Source organism: Ptychodera flava, chromosome 6, assembly GCF_041260155.1.
Source record: "Ptychodera flava strain L36383 chromosome 6, AS_Pfla_20210202, whole genome shotgun sequence".
Lineage (NCBI taxonomy): Eukaryota > Metazoa > Hemichordata > Enteropneusta > Ptychoderidae > Ptychodera > Ptychodera flava.
In genome coordinates, this window is record NC_091933.1 from 24,489,911 (window position 1) to 24,507,116 (window position 17,206).

General features: G+C 36.4%; 2 protein-coding genes across 10 annotated transcripts in view; one reads left to right on the top strand and one right to left on the bottom strand.

The window, feature by feature from the left end:
• Nucleotides 1-17,206, bottom strand: part of LOC139135273 (synapsin-2-like) — a 105,356-nt gene that overhangs the window by 33,908 nt on the left and 54,242 nt on the right. For all 9 annotated transcript variants that reach the window (XM_070702589.1, XM_070702581.1, XM_070702583.1 and 6 more), the window contains one exon: nt 13,124-13,213. In XM_070702589.1, coding sequence (XP_070558690.1) covers nt 13,124-13,213 — 90 coding nt within the window. The remainder of the gene's footprint in view (nt 1-13,123; nt 13,214-17,206) is intronic.
• On the top strand, nt 1,074-9,524 carry LOC139135275 (probable inactive protein kinase DDB_G0270444). The gene is made up of 4 exons (XM_070702591.1): nt 1,074-1,427; nt 6,189-7,061; nt 8,316-8,449; nt 8,644-9,524. Exons 1-4 carry the CDS (start codon nt 1,298-1,300, stop codon nt 8,839-8,841), a joined length of 1,335 nt encoding a protein of 444 aa, XP_070558692.1. The 5' UTR covers nt 1,074-1,297; the 3' UTR covers nt 8,842-9,524.

The following is a 17,206-nucleotide window of genomic DNA, read 5'->3' on the forward strand; positions in this document are numbered from 1 at the left end:
CCCTATACCAACCTTTTCAAATAAAACAACTATAAAAACATACATCAGGTTCTATAAATGACTTTTCATAACAAATTTCAACCAAAGCTAAGACAAAGTTTTTAGCTTCAGTTCTCTGTATGCTTTATGAGTACCTTAATACATGCACCAACAGGATCTCTGTTACCAGTACGACTGTAGACCACAGTGTGAAGTTAACGTGTATAACATGTGACTCCACACACAAGGTGGCTGCGAATATTGATGACCCTCAACTATTAGGCAGCACTGAATGACAATAAACTTTTAGACTGAAATGCAAACATTAAACTCATGAACTGAATGATTGTGCAAAAAAGCTTTCTTCCGAACACATTCTTAGAACAGTCGCTACCAAAATTGAGAGGCTTCCTCCACAAATGCTTTGTTTTAGTCGCAGACTGCAATTTTCAGGCAAATATAGTTCATGTTTGTGCAAACTGAAGACCCTCATGTAAACACCTTTACTTTCAACTCTCATGGGTCATATAGAGTTCACCTACTTCCCCTATAGTGTGAAAAAATGGGTGTCATCCTCTGAGTCATGTAACAAAAGGGACTTTAGTGTTGTCATCATGCGGCTGCATGGCCACATTGACGTAAACACTTGCCCCAGTGAACTCATAAATTATTGTGTTGAATTTCCTCTCTGCTTAGAAATTTCATTCACTTTATGATCTCATTTACTCAGATTCTGAGTAGATACGAACTTTGAAAAGACTGGCATTATCCCCTTGTGGTTTACTTGATTAACACTGCCCTAAACCATTACAACACTTAGTTCCAAAACACCCATAGTACATTAAATGTTGGCATCAGTGATTTGTTGCTGTGTCAATAGCCTAGACCAGTTGAGGAAGAGGGAAGGCCATAACCTGTTATATAAGACCTGCACTAACGCATCTTTATGTACATTCCCAGGCATCTGGCTGTTCTGCATTTCGGTGGCATTCCCCTGATTTGAAAAGAAAACATCATTGACACACTTTCTATTGTTGTTGTTGTTGTTTTCATGTCTGCTTACTCACCTTCTTTGACTACTTTCACAATAAACAACAAGACAGTTGCAGTAAATCACCTTTGTTTACTGTGAGCTTTTTAAGTACTGATATGCCTGGGCTTGCTATCAGTATAGGGAATCAAGTTCAACAGGAAGAGCAGTCTTGTGAAGTGGCTGTTACTATTTCTTATACAATCAAGGCTGTAGGGTGGTGGTCAATACTGGTCATTACCTCCAAGGAGCTCGTTGTACGCTAGACATCCCTGGTCACTGTCCATCATGGAGAAAGTGATCACCATGTTAAGTTTTGTCTTGATTGGGCTTTTCTTCTACAGCAATGTGCAACCATCTACGGCATGCTCTTGTTTTCCCATGCATCCACAACACCACTATTGCACGGCTGACTTTGGTGAGTGTGTTTCAAACATTTGATCAATTTAATACCCCGTCCCCAACCTACTCTAAAAAGATTTTGGCACTCTTTATTTACTTTTATTTTAAATTTCCTGTTTCTAATGTGAGACTTGATAATCAACAGGTGGCAGACTTTGTGTGTCAGCCACTTTACAGAGTTAATTTCAAAATTCACATGGACAGTCAAGTAGGTCTGATTGTTAAGGGTTATTACAAAGGTGCTTAAAAACTCTCTTGACATACATCAAACTGTATAAGTTTAAAAACTGCTTTTCCTTGACTGCAGCAAAACTGCTAAATTGGTTGATCGTTACTTTTTTCTTTGGCATGTGTCAAAAAAGTTGCAGCCCCTTCATGGGATTTCTTGCCTTTCTTCAAACATCTTTGACATGACTGTTATTGATAGAGAAAATTATGATAAAAATCCTCATTGTTATGAAAAGTATATGTCTGCATCATAATGAGGGAAGCCTAAAACCACAGATGGCAACTGCTGGTTTGGGTAGAAATGATTGAATATGATTTGAGTTCCCGAGAGGCAGAAAACTTTCAGTGGCTCCAGCATCATGCCATAATGCCTACCCGTACCCTACAAAACATCTTGCACAATTCAGTATTCATGTAAACCTTCAGAAAAGCAACTGAATGAAGTTTGTTCTTGAAAGAGGCCATCTGATCAGCTTTACCCAAGAATCGTAAACATTGGCCGATGAAATGATATGGGTCACTGACTTGTGATAGTAAACAATGGTAAACAATCATTTTTATTATTTTATTTTTTGGATATTTTTTACTGTCCTTCACATTTGTGTAAGTACATATTTTGTGAAATGTTAATGTGTGTGCATTGTTGATAAAGACATGATGTTATATAAGAAGTCAAACTGGTGTAATAATCAGACAGGCAACATCAAAGAACAACCAGATATGAACTGTAAATGCTCACGTGTTTCATTATATATTGCAGTTATGTGTAAATTTGAACCTTTGCCACATGTTTGCAACTTTATTGAAAGTATTATGATCAACATAATGAACAATATTCACCACCGATTAATTCTAAAAGGTCATGAAGTATACAAATATGTAATTAGATGAAATGAAAATATTAAAGTTCTTTGACTGCTGTCATTGTATCACCACTTTATATAGCAAGTGTAATTACCTTTGGCCAAGTCCTTCAAGCCATATATGCCAAACTGTGAAAGCTCATTAGATATGCAAATTATAAATTAGCTGACATGAAAATGTGAGATGACTTTCGATATTGTTTTAACCTGGTACAATCATCAATGTAAATAGCATGTTTTGCCAACTTTGATCAAGTGAATCTCAGAGGAAAGATCATCGAAAATGCAAATTAGGAATTGGCTGAAGAAAAATTGCTTAATGACTTTCAATAATGCTGTATCATAGTATCTTTAATGTGTATAGCAATTTTCATCAACTTTGGTCTAGTCAATTCAGATATATATCTCTAATTAGCAAAGTTCATTAAATATGTAAATTAGGAATTGGCTGAAGTAAAAATGCTTAACGATTTTTAACGTTGTTGTATCATAGTGTCTTCAATATATGTAGCAAGTTTTGTCAACTGTGGTCAAGTCAATTCAGATATATATCCCTAATTAGGAAAGTTCATGAAATATGCAAATTAGGAATTGGCTGAAGAGAAAATGCTTAATGACTTTCAAATATATTGTATTATAGTGTCTTTAATGTACATAGCAAGTTTCATCCGTTTTGATCAAGTCAATTCAGATATATATCCCTAATTATAAAAATTCCTTTAATAAGCAAATTAGGAATTGGCTGAAGTAAAAATGTCTTTTGACTTTCAATAATGTTATATCACAGTATCTTTGATGTATACAGCAAGTTTCAATAACTAAAATCAAGTTAATTCAGATATATATCCCTAATTAGGAAAGTTCATTAAATATGCAAATTCGGAATTGGCTGAAGTAAAAATGCTTAATGACTTTCAAGAATGTTGTATCATAGTAGCTTCAATATATGTAGCAAGTTTCATCAACAATGGTCCAGTCAATTCAAATATATATCCCTAATTAGCAAAGTTCATTAAATATGCAAATTGGGAATTGGCTGAAGTTAAAATGCTTAATGACTTTCAATAATGTTAAATCATAGTATCTTCAATATACATACCAAGTTTGGTCAATTTTGATCCAGTCAAATCAGATATATATCCCTGAATAGGAAAGTTCATTAAATATGCAAATTAGCAACTATCTTTCATGTCTTCCCTTAATGCTTCCCACTGCTGATATATCTTGGTGTGATCAACATTTGTAGCAAATCTCATCAAATTGTGTGTTGTTATTTTTAATGTATATCCATTTTTTCCAAAATCATTAATTATGCAAATGAGTAAAAAGTATGCAAGCCACACCCACCAAAAACTAATCAGTTCTTGCCATTTGCTAACTGAATATATGTACCAGATTTGATTCTGATCTGACTAGCTGTTTTTGAGATATCGGACCAACAGACAGACAAACAGACAGACAGACAGACAGACAGACACACGGACACACAGACAGACAGACATCGCTGCGACATATGCTCACGTGTGTAAACACGTGAGCAAAAAAGGCTGAAAATTGGTCAGGCCATAGAACCCTCTTTCTTTTAGAGTCTATTATCGGGCTACCCTGAGAATGCTCTATCCCAGACTGATTTATAAGACTTCAGTCATTAAAAGGTAAATCTTTGCATTGATGTATGTATAAAACTCAAACCATCTATTAATTTCTTTGTGTGTGTACCTGGTTAAGTTAGGGTGATTTTTCTTCTCCTTTCCTGGTATATCAATCTCGTTTTTTCTTTATTTCCAGTGAAGGCACACACGGATCTCTTCCTTTCTTCTGGATTGCTATTTTTTTGTTAGTTACATTACAATTACTGGGTATAGTTTTATAGTTGTTTTTCCAAACATGAAACTCAAATTACTGCATCTGATGGGAAAGTCTACAGACTAAAAAGCAGCATAATTGCTCTTTCACTTTTTTTGTCAAACTACCAATTTTTCATCGATTGTTTCACTGATTGAAGTATTGTGGAAGATTGATTCGTAGAGGCCTTTTTGACCTGCAGTGACTTCTCAATTTTAGGAGTACCACGCAAAAACAACCCTGAAATTCTGAACCAGCAAAAATGCCATACCTATACTTGGAGTCAAAAAGAACAAAAAATGCTATTTGTTTTAATCTTGAGCTATCAGAACTGCAAACATCCGCAAGCAATCCCTTACATCAAAATAAACAATTCTGTGAATCGACATCAAGTGCACAGAAAAAAACGATCTACATATGTTTACATTTAGCAAAAATTATGTAACTGTGATACATAAAAGTGGTTTCCACTTAACAGGAATAATTCGGACAAAAACAATAGTCAAGAGTCTCTTGGCTTCCAGGGTAACAAGTAGATATTTTAGAATTTTAAGGGATTTGGGTATTGTGGTATTTAGAAACTTCTGGACTGACAGATTGGTTTTCTTAAGGTAGGATGCCGCTCGTTGACAGTTTGGACTCTTAATGTTTTACAATTCGTATTTGATCTACCACTTGTGGGGGCTCATTTGAAAGCCCTCTGAGTGAGAAAATTTTTCACAGTCCTAGTGTTTCAAAAATCCAAAACTTTATTTTTTCCCATAGAGTTAACACAGGGATGGCAGCCATTTTGAATTTCAAATATCGGGAAATTTTAGGTATGTGACTCCTGGTTTTGATTCTTGATTTGGTAGACAATGGTTGAAAGTATAATCATTGAGGAAAGCTTGAAAAAAGTTAATCTTTCACTTTCGATGCGCATAACCCACACTGGTGAAATCATCAACAGCGGTGAGAAGCCTGTCCTATGGGAATACGTCTGTCTTTCTGTTGAATGTGCTAAATACAGAAAAAAAAACACACAGAGTGCCAGGTCATGTTTGATTTTAGTATTTGGTGAATTTCTTCAAAGTAACATGACAGCTGGCTAGCTGACAGGCAACGTGCAAAGACGATTCAAGTCTAAAATCTCATTATTGCTAAGTGGAGTGGTACGATCATGAAAGTACCCTCAATAGATGGTTTATGAGATGAAACAAGGTGGGAAAGTGATGAAATTGACTATATCTGCCCATGCTGGAGAGATATTGAAACATCTTCTTTCTAGATATAAAAATTTTTGATAGGAAGACAAATAGCTGATCAATGTCAGTGCAAACGTTTTATGAACTTTTCATGAGCTACTATTTCAGAAGGGTTGCAACAGTGAAAAAAATTTGTTCGCAGATTACACATATGGTTTCTCTTGTGTATGATACCTGGCAATAATTTTTTCAGGCCCCCTGAAACAGCACCAAGAAAAATTATTTAACTTTAGCTAGTCTTACAGTACAATTGACACACTTTTTCCCTCTTGTTATATTAGACTTACATTATATTAGACTTACATATTTCAGATGCCATCTAGCCATGTTGGTTGCTTATTCACAAATGGAGGTAGCACACAAGTGTACTACCTTCAATGGTTCAAACAAGCAACTGACAACTAATGAGAATGGCAGAGAACGAGAAAAAGGTGGAAAGATTGCCATCACTACATCTGATTTTAATCAGATTGGCCAATATGCCATTTCACCATTGACAACCAAGCAAATACCACATGGCAATACTCTCTGAAGAAGAACAATAAAGAAATATGCTGACAATGGTTATTGTATCACTTTCTGTTTCTTCAATAACAGTGATACGAGGGAAAATAATTGGTCACCGTATAGCAACATCTGTGCCACCATATCCTGAACCTACTCTTGCATTGAAAGCTGATTTAACATCAAATGATGACCCTGTGGTTGAACCTGACGCTGAGCCTGAGGTCGCACCTAAAGTTGAAGCAGAGGTAAGGTATGAGATTAAGCCGACAGCTAAGGCAGAGGTTGAGATAGAAACTGTGATAGAGGTGAAGCAGGGAGTCACGCCTAGAGTTGAACCAGAGGTTGAGCTAGAGGTCGAGTCTGAGGTTGAGCCAGAGGTCCAGTCTGAGGTTGAGCCAGAGGTCCAGTCTGAGGTTGAGCCAGAGGTCAAACCAGAGGTTGAGCCAGAGGTAAAACCAGAGGTTGAGCCAGAGGTCGAGCCAGAGGTCGAGCCAGAGGTTGAGCCTGAGGTTGAGCCAGAGGCCAAACCTGAAGTGGACCCAGAGGCTGAGCCTTCAGTTGAACCAGAGATCGAGCCAAAGGTCACACTGCCACATGTCGAACAAGAGGTCAGGCCAAAGGTTACACCCACGGTTGAGGTCAAGCAAGAGGTCAAGCCTGAAATTGAACCGGGGGTCACGCCTGAAGGTGACCCGGAGGTCGGACCAGAAGTTGAACCAGAGATTGAGCCTGAAGGTGAACCTGAATTCGGGCCTGATGATGAGGACTCTTACCCATTTTGGTATTCTGACAGCTATGAAGATGAGGATGAACCTGCCATTGTGTGGCAGGTCAAGGTTACAAAAGTCTACAAGGGTGAACAATATATCAACGCAGGTGAAGTTGTAGAACTCTGGACTCCATATGACAGCGCAATGTGTGGAATTGAATACCTTAGGAAGAACTCCCTATATCTTATGACAGGTACATGTAGTTATATACTCTCTCATTTATCTGTCATTTAAGCTACACATTTTCAAAATTGACATTAATGAGCTTCATCAAATATGAAATACAAATCAATGCACAATGCAAGAAACCAGTACAAAAAAGACAGTCGTATTGATGAAAACAGTAAACACAAGTAAGAACTAAAATCATTCCAATCATTCAAAACTTTCCACTGCAAACGGATGATTCCCCAACATCCTCCAATTCCTTCACTGACATACTCAGCATGGCCAACAACATCACAGAGGTGTGTGTCCCTGAGCTCATTCATGGGCAGTTACTCTGTCTTTTGTTGGTGTTTTTTCACTTTTTCTCTCTGACTTGACTGGGATATGAGAATAGTAACAAGAACGTGATTGTAGAAATGTACAAGAGATTAGTACAATTATAATGACAAGTACTGATAACATAATAAACACACTACTTACCAATGAAATAACAATTTGTAGCATTAATACCAAAATCTAAGGACACATATAAATCTGGATATCTTTATTCTAGCTATCTTTGGCAGGTCAGTTGGGAACTTTTTTTCAATTGCTGTAACTCAAGCGAGGACTTTGTGCATTATTTCTAAAAAATTTTTTAAAAATTTGAAGGATCAAAAATGGTGCCCAGATAGAGTATGTCATTTAACCTAACCACACATATCAGTTTTTTGTTGGCCGGAAAATAGAGTCAGCATATCCAAGAAAAGAGTAGAAATCAAGTCTGAATATGGTCCTGAAGTTCTCTAGTCATCAAACAAGAGTTATTTAACTTTTAAAATAGCAAAAACAATGGGTATACTCAAACAAAAATAACGCTAAAAATTCTCATTTTTACTAACTTTTTGAGTTAGGCCATGCATCTCTACTTCACAACTTGGAATAGCATATGTCATTGTCAGTCCAAAATATGAACTGCAGGTACATCTGCAGAAGGAGGATAATGATTTAAAACAAAGAAATGGGCGATACAAATATGTGCAATGTGATTAAAAAGGGAGAGACAGGGACCTGAAATGTGTATTTATACCAAAAACAGGATGAATGCAAGGAGTTCAAAAACGGCCCTGAGGTTCATGTGATCAGTATACACCTGATGTATCTCAATTTGCAAGTCACAACAGGCAGAAGTCATGATCTAAAGACAGACATACAGTGGTTGATATTATATCTTGAACTATTGTTAGCTAGCAGACATTTTGCCGGTCCATCATGCAAAATTCTCTGTTCATCTCTACAGGTTCTATGGGTTCATTTTTCTACGATGGTAAACTGAATATTGATATGTGTAATTGGATTACGTCATGGGAAGATGTGACAATTAAACAGAGGAAGGCACTCAAAGGCGTTTATGCAAAAAACTGTGATTGTGAGGTAAGAATTTGTGGATAAAGATTAAATTCTGTGATCTAGAGATGAACACCCTAATATTTGGAACATTATCCGATTTATGTCTTTATACCAATGCTATTCCAGGCCAATGCAACTACTTCCTACAGAATGTACCATCACTTCAGAACCTACTGCCACCAAGGATGTACGTCTGATACATCAACTTTGCTTTTCAGATAATAACATGTCTGGAATATGGAGTCTGCATTTCAACGACGGGCCGCAGTGTGCAGCCTCATGAATCGGGACCAAGCCCCAATGGGAAATCTGAAGGCTGTTTGATCTACCCATACTTTGGTACCTGCCATATTATGCACTCAGCGTGTACTAGACGTCTGATGGCACGTGTAGCTGGTACACGAATAAAGACCTGAAAACATGTATGAATTATTAGGGTTAAGTCTCACCACTAAACAAATTCTTTGTGTCAATTTTTCAACCAAAGGCATTAGAGTAGTGTATGTTTACAAACACTTCTTCCAACATTTTTAAAAAGTTTTAACAATCTGCAAATGTTTTGAAATAAAAATTATGAAAATTTTACAGACTTTGAACCAAATGGAACCATAGCAATGAAAGCTTTATCATTATAATAATAATATTGTGATTTCAGTGGCACATTAAGGAAAAATATTAGAATTTTTTTATAGTGTTTTTGGAGTTTGAAAATCTAGTCTTCTTTAAAATATTTTATATTAAACATTTCGTTTCCTGCCAATAGTTTGCAGCAAAGATTTTCATGTCTGTAACTGATAGATTCAAATGATAAAGGCGAGAAATGCTGATATCAGTTATGGGGATGTAAAATGAAAATAGTCCTTTGTAGATTGGAAATAAAGAAAGTTTATTTCAACTGTAAGAAATAAGATTCAGACTCAATTAAAAATCTCAGACTTCTGTGAAGTTTTTGTCAATAGTTAGATGAGCATCTTAATTACTCTAAATCTGAATGTAGTTGAATCACTTTCAATCATTAATGTGGTGTGGTGTGGTAGAAAAAACATGGTGCTATCCGAAAGTGTTGCTGCTCAATTTAAGAAGTTAATTTCCAAGCCTACTGAGCTGTTTTGTTTTGATTTGTAATTTGCAAGACATCCTTGAAGTACGCTCTCTGTTTACTTGGTACAAGTCTGTCACACTGGGGGGACAGCTACAGGAACAGCAAAGTTTGTCTGAAGGGAAATCGGAATACGTTATGCAACAGCCACTCAGCCCATCCCTGGAATTCAAATGACGTTAATAACAAAGAAGCAAGGTTGCAAGAATATCAACATTCGTCTCCCGAGGCCGTCAAAGCCATTCTGGTTTGTAAACTTTCGTCTAAGCTTGCGAGTGCTTTTTGTTTCGTTAGATCTGGGAAACACAGCTCAGCCATTACTCTGTCTTTTCTCACAGTTTGCATCCCCAGTGAACTCAATACTCATACTGCAAATTTCTTAATTTTTGAAAAAAAAAAAACCTGATTGTTTGATAATTATCTTGGGGAAATCAATATTTGCATGAATTACATCTATCAGGAATAGTTCATTCTGTTTTGCTCATCAAAGGGTCTACGTTTAAATAGTTTTGAACAATCCTGCCATACCAGCATAGATACCTTAAAAATACTGTGTTTATGAATATGCCTCATGGTTCCCTGTATATGATTACAGTCTAAACATTACTTGCGAAAAAAATTCATTTCTTCATTGGAAATATACACAACTGATTATTTTGTTTGGCAAAAAAGTACAATTTACTTCTCGAGGGCATGATGGGCCAGAAGACCCCAATAGAGGTTAAAGGTTACATTAATGAACAAAAGCTACCGACCTAGAAGTACCGAGAACTGATAAACAAGACCTTCTCATCATTGTAGTTGAGTAAAGGAGATGAATAAGAGTGTCCTCCCACACGCTATTATCTGCATATCTGGTTCCACATACAAACTAGTGGGTGGTAAATGACACCCCCATTAGTGGTCACTGGGTAAAAGGCCTTTCTAATTGCATCAAAAACAGAGATCACTTTGGCCAGGTACCAAAAACCGCAGACGGACTAGCAATTTACCTTAAAAAGCTTTTTTAGAGATCCAATTTGTTGATCAAGTGTGGTTTGCAGTGAAAATATTGACTGTGTCGCTGCCTTCCCTTAAGGTAGTATGCGCCTCAAAAGTCAACGACTTAAACTTTTGCTCAAACTTTCTTGAAGAAATCTTTCAACCATTGTCATTCAAAATCAGGAATAAAAATCGGGGATCACCATGCAAATTTTGGTACTAAAGAAAATTGCCTAAGATTTACCGATACTTGAAATTCAAAATGGCTGCCTTCCCTGTGTTAACTCTATGGAAAAAAATAAAATTTTCAATTTTCAAAAAAATAAGATGGTGAGAGTTTTTTTCTCAAAGGGCTTCAAAATGAGATCCCACAAGTAGTAGATCAGAACAGAATTGGAAAAGTTTGAAACTCCAAATATCTGTCCCCGAAGTGCGTTCTACCTTAACACTTTTCATCATGTTCCTATTCTTGATAATTCAGGAGGGAATATTTTGAAATAAAATAAAACCGGAAACCAAGGACAGCTTCAGCTGACAACTCTAACCACCTTGGTGTGTTTTTGATATCAATGTCCTTGCACATCAGGTTTTACATGAACAATGTACTTGTGGTTGTATTCTGATTGTGGTCCATATGAATAAAGAGGTACAGTGCATATCTACTCAGTTGTTACTTCACAATTCAAAGCAACATGAGTAACAGTACACATAAATTAAAGAGATTCTGCATACTGTGACTGTCCATTTTCAGAATTACATGTATTCTTATAAACCGTTTGAAACCCTTTGTTGTGAGCTTGGGTTAAAGTGTGATGGTAACAACACGTCCTTACGACTAAAATACATATTACAACCTAAAGGCAAGGTATGAGAGTCATATTGTTTAGAATCTGCATTGTTTTGCATCATCTGATTTCTACACAACAGCTATTGTAACTGAACTGAGAATGGACCTCTATCTGTTCTATCATGAACCTCATTACAAGCTCTCATTTCTCACTGAACTCTCTCACAAAGTAGCAGAGCAACAGATAAACATTCATAGGATTGAAAATCCAGGTATTATTGTTACTAGGACAATGGGTGCAGTTCATTGGTTTCCCTACCCATGGTCCGATTGTACCTTAGCCTATCACAGTACTCATTATGTCATATCAGTTCACTATGGAAGATACCAGAAATATAACTGCGGCTCTGAAATCACCTAAAATATTCTCAATCAAACCTTAGTAAAAACACAGAGGACCAATCAGAAAGTGATGGTGCATACTTTGGTTTGCTTGCTAATACTAGTACAGCCCCATACCCTATCAACACTTACAGATTTCCAGAGCCTGCAGTGTGAAATCTAAGGTCTCATGATTGTGAAAAGTCATAATGTAGGTTGCACGTACACCTTTCTAATGACTGGTATTCATGAGTGGTAGTGAAAGAGGGGAAGGAGAACTACACTGTTACACCTCTCTGACATGCACTGTAACCCCCCCCCCCTCTTTACTGTTACCAATAAAACATTCAAATACAAAAAAAAGAGGGGAAGGAGATTAGATGATGTACAGAATATTGACTACTACACAGTGGATGAAATGTTGAACTTTGGTGAAAGTGGATGTTTTTAAAGTTTTTTTGCACTTCATATATAAAACCTCTTGAGCTAGTTTATATCTTTGAAACAGCAAAAAAATATCACTGCATTGTTCTTATTCTATATTCACATATTTTGACTTTTATGTAGCTGTGAAAACAGCAGAGAGAAAAACAGAGATGACCAAACAGTTCAAGAGGAAAAATGTTTAAAGAGAAAAGTGACTAAAAATTGTGAGCAGAGGAAGGGCTATGAAAACCAAGACACGACCACAATATGTAAATTATGTTCATTGCATAATCAAAGATGAATGATGCATTCTCAAAATTACAAAATATTTACACCGTCATTATTGTTATAACATGAGATGCATCAGTGGTTGAACTCCAAGGTTATGACAGAATGCATGACATTCAAAAATGAATTGTTACATCATTTCAAGGTGGTGCAACCATAAATGAGTCCCAAAAGACTAAAAACTGGTGGTATTAAAAGTATCTTTACGAGGACAATACCATTATATGCATCTTTTCCATCCGGACCATTGTGAAAAAAAGTGATATCGAACTCTACTTCCTGTTTCCAATTGTACCATGTGCAGTGGATGGTGGCGTCTTTTATGATATACGGAATGTTTATTGAAGAATAGGGAACTTCTTTATTTTGTATTAAAGTCTAAAAATATGTGACATCCATAAAAGGACCCACACCTGACCTTGACTGCCCTTGGCTGAACTCAAGGTCACAAACACTCTATAGGCACAAGCCGCTGATATATATTTTTATACCAAGCTTTCTTTCATTGAATCCTGCAACCCTGTAGTTTTCTATCAGTGTTTATCAACAAGAAGGTCATTTTGCATTGTACACGAAGTAAAAGGTGCAAAGGTGGGTGTGTTGGAAGGGAAAGGAATGAAATTGCTTCATTTTTTGTTCGATGAAAGACAGACATCCGTTTTGGCAGAAAGGGAATTATTTCTTGCCAATGAAGATGACTGAGGACGGGGAATCAACATAGCAGACTTGTACTCACCATTTCTTTGTGATTTGGGAAGTATGATTGGTCGATAACTGGAAACTTATCCTTGCCGTGTCTCTCCTGCAGCTTCAATAGTTGTGCAAACTGAAAAAGTAGAGACAACAACGTGTTCATAGACTACCTAATAATGCCTGGGATATATATTCTTATTGATGAAAAAGCTTCAGAAAAGTTGAAAATCCTTTACATCTTTTTATTCTTTTCTTCACTGGAGTTTATGAAACTCATTTTAGGTCAAAGGTCAATAAAGATCAATGCGCATACAACTGCAATTTTTGATAATTCATGATGCTTTATGTATATCCCTCTGAGTCGCAGAATTAGAGAAATTTTGAATTAAGGTATTATATATTGGTTCTCCCATCCTAGTTTTTACATAGTTACATTACATCATATATAGTTGTGGTATATATATATATATATATATATATATATATATATATATATATATATATATATATATATATATATTATTATATATATATATATATATATATATATATATATATATATATATATATATATATATATATATATATATTATATATATATATTCAATCTGTAAGTATTTATAATAACTTTTCTAGAATTTACATATGAGCCTTTTGATCTTTTTTCTTTACCATTCCATTCCCTGTAACATTGTCACACATGAGTTTAAAACATATTGCTATCATTATGTATTGCGTCTTTAGTATAATGATGATGAAGATTGAATCATTAGGAAAATTCTTGCATTGCTTTAAGAGTGTGCATTTAAGCATGTTACTTGTGTTATAACACTGTTGTCCCAGTGACAAAAATAGTTCTGTGACCAGATTGCAAAATGGGCTTTGGAACTTTCTAACAGACACAAACAGAATTCTTGACTGATATTATCGATAACAGAAAAATTTCTTGCTACATTTTGTGAAACTTTATCAATTTGAAGGTATAAAATCAGACTGTCTTTCACAATTTTCATATACATAAAGATAGATTGACATATTCTATACACACTAGGCATTGACAGATAATCTCATTAAAAATATTTTCAACAGGAATAAAGATCCTTAATTTAGTACATGTATTTCAGTTGTCTGCAACTGCAGTTTCAGTGGAGGGTGGACTGTGCTACAACATATAGGAAAGCACACAATAACCTGTAGAGGGCGCTGTCATTTTTAATCATGGCAAGTACTACAACAATTTAAACTTTTAAAGTTTACATGATGCTCAATTCCAGGGCAGCAAGTATAGAGTGAACATCTACTGCATTTTTTTCAGGATATTGAAAAAGTGATAGCCATTCTATTCAGTGTAAATGGAGATAGGTAATTGCGTTCTAGTAATGGGGAATTAAGTGTACTCTTTCAGTTGAAAGCCAATAACCCGGATATTCAGATAATGTGGAGTGGATGACCTTCTGTATACTTTGAGTGGCCTTAACAACATACATCTCACTAGTTTTGAGTTTTGAGTTTCCGCATGATCAGCTGTTTGGCTGTCAGGTCCTTAACCGCAGTTTTACCGCTGTGATATAACTGACGTACGTGGCCTTCATTGGCAGTTCATCTTTGCAATACACAAAGTGTGACGTGACTTTCTGAGTGAAAGTTTCACATCATACTGTAGTATAATGTATCCTGTGTGGACATTGCCTTGTGGATGGGAACCAGGGCTGAGGTCCCACACTCAATGGCCATATTCTGCACAAGCCACTGTGCCACACACGGGATAAAATCCAGAAAGGGTGGGCATCATGAAGATTTACTGTGTTTAACAACTATCGGACACCAAACTTGCTAATTACCAGCAACTTCGCTGATGGTATTGAGACTTTGATCAGTAATTACCAAAGCACTTTGGTAATTCACCTCAAACTTGATACTTGATCTGGCTGCAGTAACTCCATGGGTGGCAAAGTGTAAACACAGACGCCGACATCTCAGTGCATACAGTGATGGCATAATCCAATTTGAGACATGAGTTTACACTCAAAGTTTTCAACAGTGTACCCATAAAAAATTGCTGAACAAAGTGATGAAAATGGCACAGGACAAATACAACTTGCATTGCAGTAAACCTGCCCACTGCACCAAAAAGATTTCTGTAACTTCAATGGACATCATGCCTGATTGAACAGTCCTACTTAAATACTTTTTCCGCTCAATTTGTGCTGATTTAGGCACAATTATTGAACACCACTCAAACTTTCAATCTCTTTCCTAAATCGACTTACACCTGAAGAACTTGTAAAGGAAGCTAGAATACAGAAAAGATTTTCAATCTCTCTATCTTCATGAACGAGCATTCCTCGATCACATTTATGCTGATAGACAACCATTGCCAAAAGGCAGCAAAACTCAGCAACGATTCCGAGCTAAACTGACACAGTATTTCATATCCCTGCATCAAATGAAATTGAAAACACAATCCCAGCAGTGACATTTGGTAAAATTTTCACATGAATCATATCTTGAAATAAAAAAAGTGAAACAAAGACGTCTTGTACTTTGCCAATCAACAGCACAGTGTGAACTGTGAAGTGGCATCTGCATTGCCTGAACGTAAAAGCAACTTTGTGTCCTCAGTATCAAATGGTCTGCATCTTATGAAAACAACAACTGGCAGTAAAAGTTGTGGTAATAGTCATCGGTAAAAACTCTTCACAGATGAAAGGATAATTGCTTCAAATGAATGAAACTGCAGGTTTTAGAGGAGGAAAACCAATGGCGGATGCGTGGAGTGGGACTATTCTATTTAGGTGACGGAGACGGAGGGTCATAGGATTAAATAAACTGGATAATGTAGGATTTTCCTCACAATGCTGTAACAGTAATTTTTTCTCAACAATTCTAACGACCCATTATACTCTCCTAACCTCTCCGTAGTTGAGTTTTACATGTATAAAACATGGATGAACAGTACACATGTACATATATTGGTTTTACTGAGGAATGCTGTTCAGTGGAATGCCAACCCCTGGTCACAAATTAGTTTATGGCACAAATATGATACTTATCAGTGACTTTGTATACACATTGTGTACCCCATGGAGCACTCATGCAGCCAGATCAAGTATCAAGTTTGAGGTGAATTACCGAAGTGCTTTGGTAATTACCGATCAAAGTCTCAATATCGTCAGCGAAGTTGCTGGGTAATTAGCAAGTTTGGTGTCCGGATAAGTCGTAAAACCACAGTAAAGACCCTTAGAACCTGAACTTCTCTAGAACTTTCTCACGGAAGACAAAGTGAAGTCTGAGAGCCCTCAGGCATCAGACATATTAAGTGTCATACAAGATACACATACATGTATGCGACATCTACTGTTTACATCTATGAATTTTACATGGGCAATTCTTGTATGAGACGCTAAGGCTTAATCAGGATATTTTTAACCAAGAAAGATATGTCAAGCGAAAGTTCCCTACAGCATAAGGATGTCATTGATATCAGTGTGTGTCTGCTTTCACTCAAATCAGGCATTTGAAGCTGTATATTCTTGGGACTCGCTCATGCCATTTAACACTGCATGTCCCATGTTTTGTAGTTTGGCAGTACCTAGTACCGTTGACTGTTGCGGAAGGAAGCAATTATCCTCTTTTCCTTCGATAAACACGATCTCTGACCCAGCCTGCGTGGAATGGAGCACGCATTGTGGCATTTTCCTTACTGCTGATATCCAACCCATCCCGCATAGGATGGCACGTCACTGTGGCAACTCCCACTGGTGACCTTTGACCCAAATCTAACACAGGAAGGATTCCCATCACCAGTTCTAAGTACTGATTCCCTGCCCTGTTTACACCACATATACAACTTCAAAGATTCCCATTTGCTAACCTTGGGGATATAGACAAAAAGTGATTCAAACATCAATGTAATGAATCACCCACTATGCTAATTATTATTATAATACATAGATTTTTCCATTGATATTATGCATTTGAATTAAGACGATTTTTCATAATTTTTGTCAGACATGTAATTTCCTTAATGTGAATGACGACTGACCTTAATAAAAAATTCAAAATATTCTGTTTTTCTTCAATCAGCAAAACATATTCTAACTTTTTACCCAGAGTGCATTGTAAT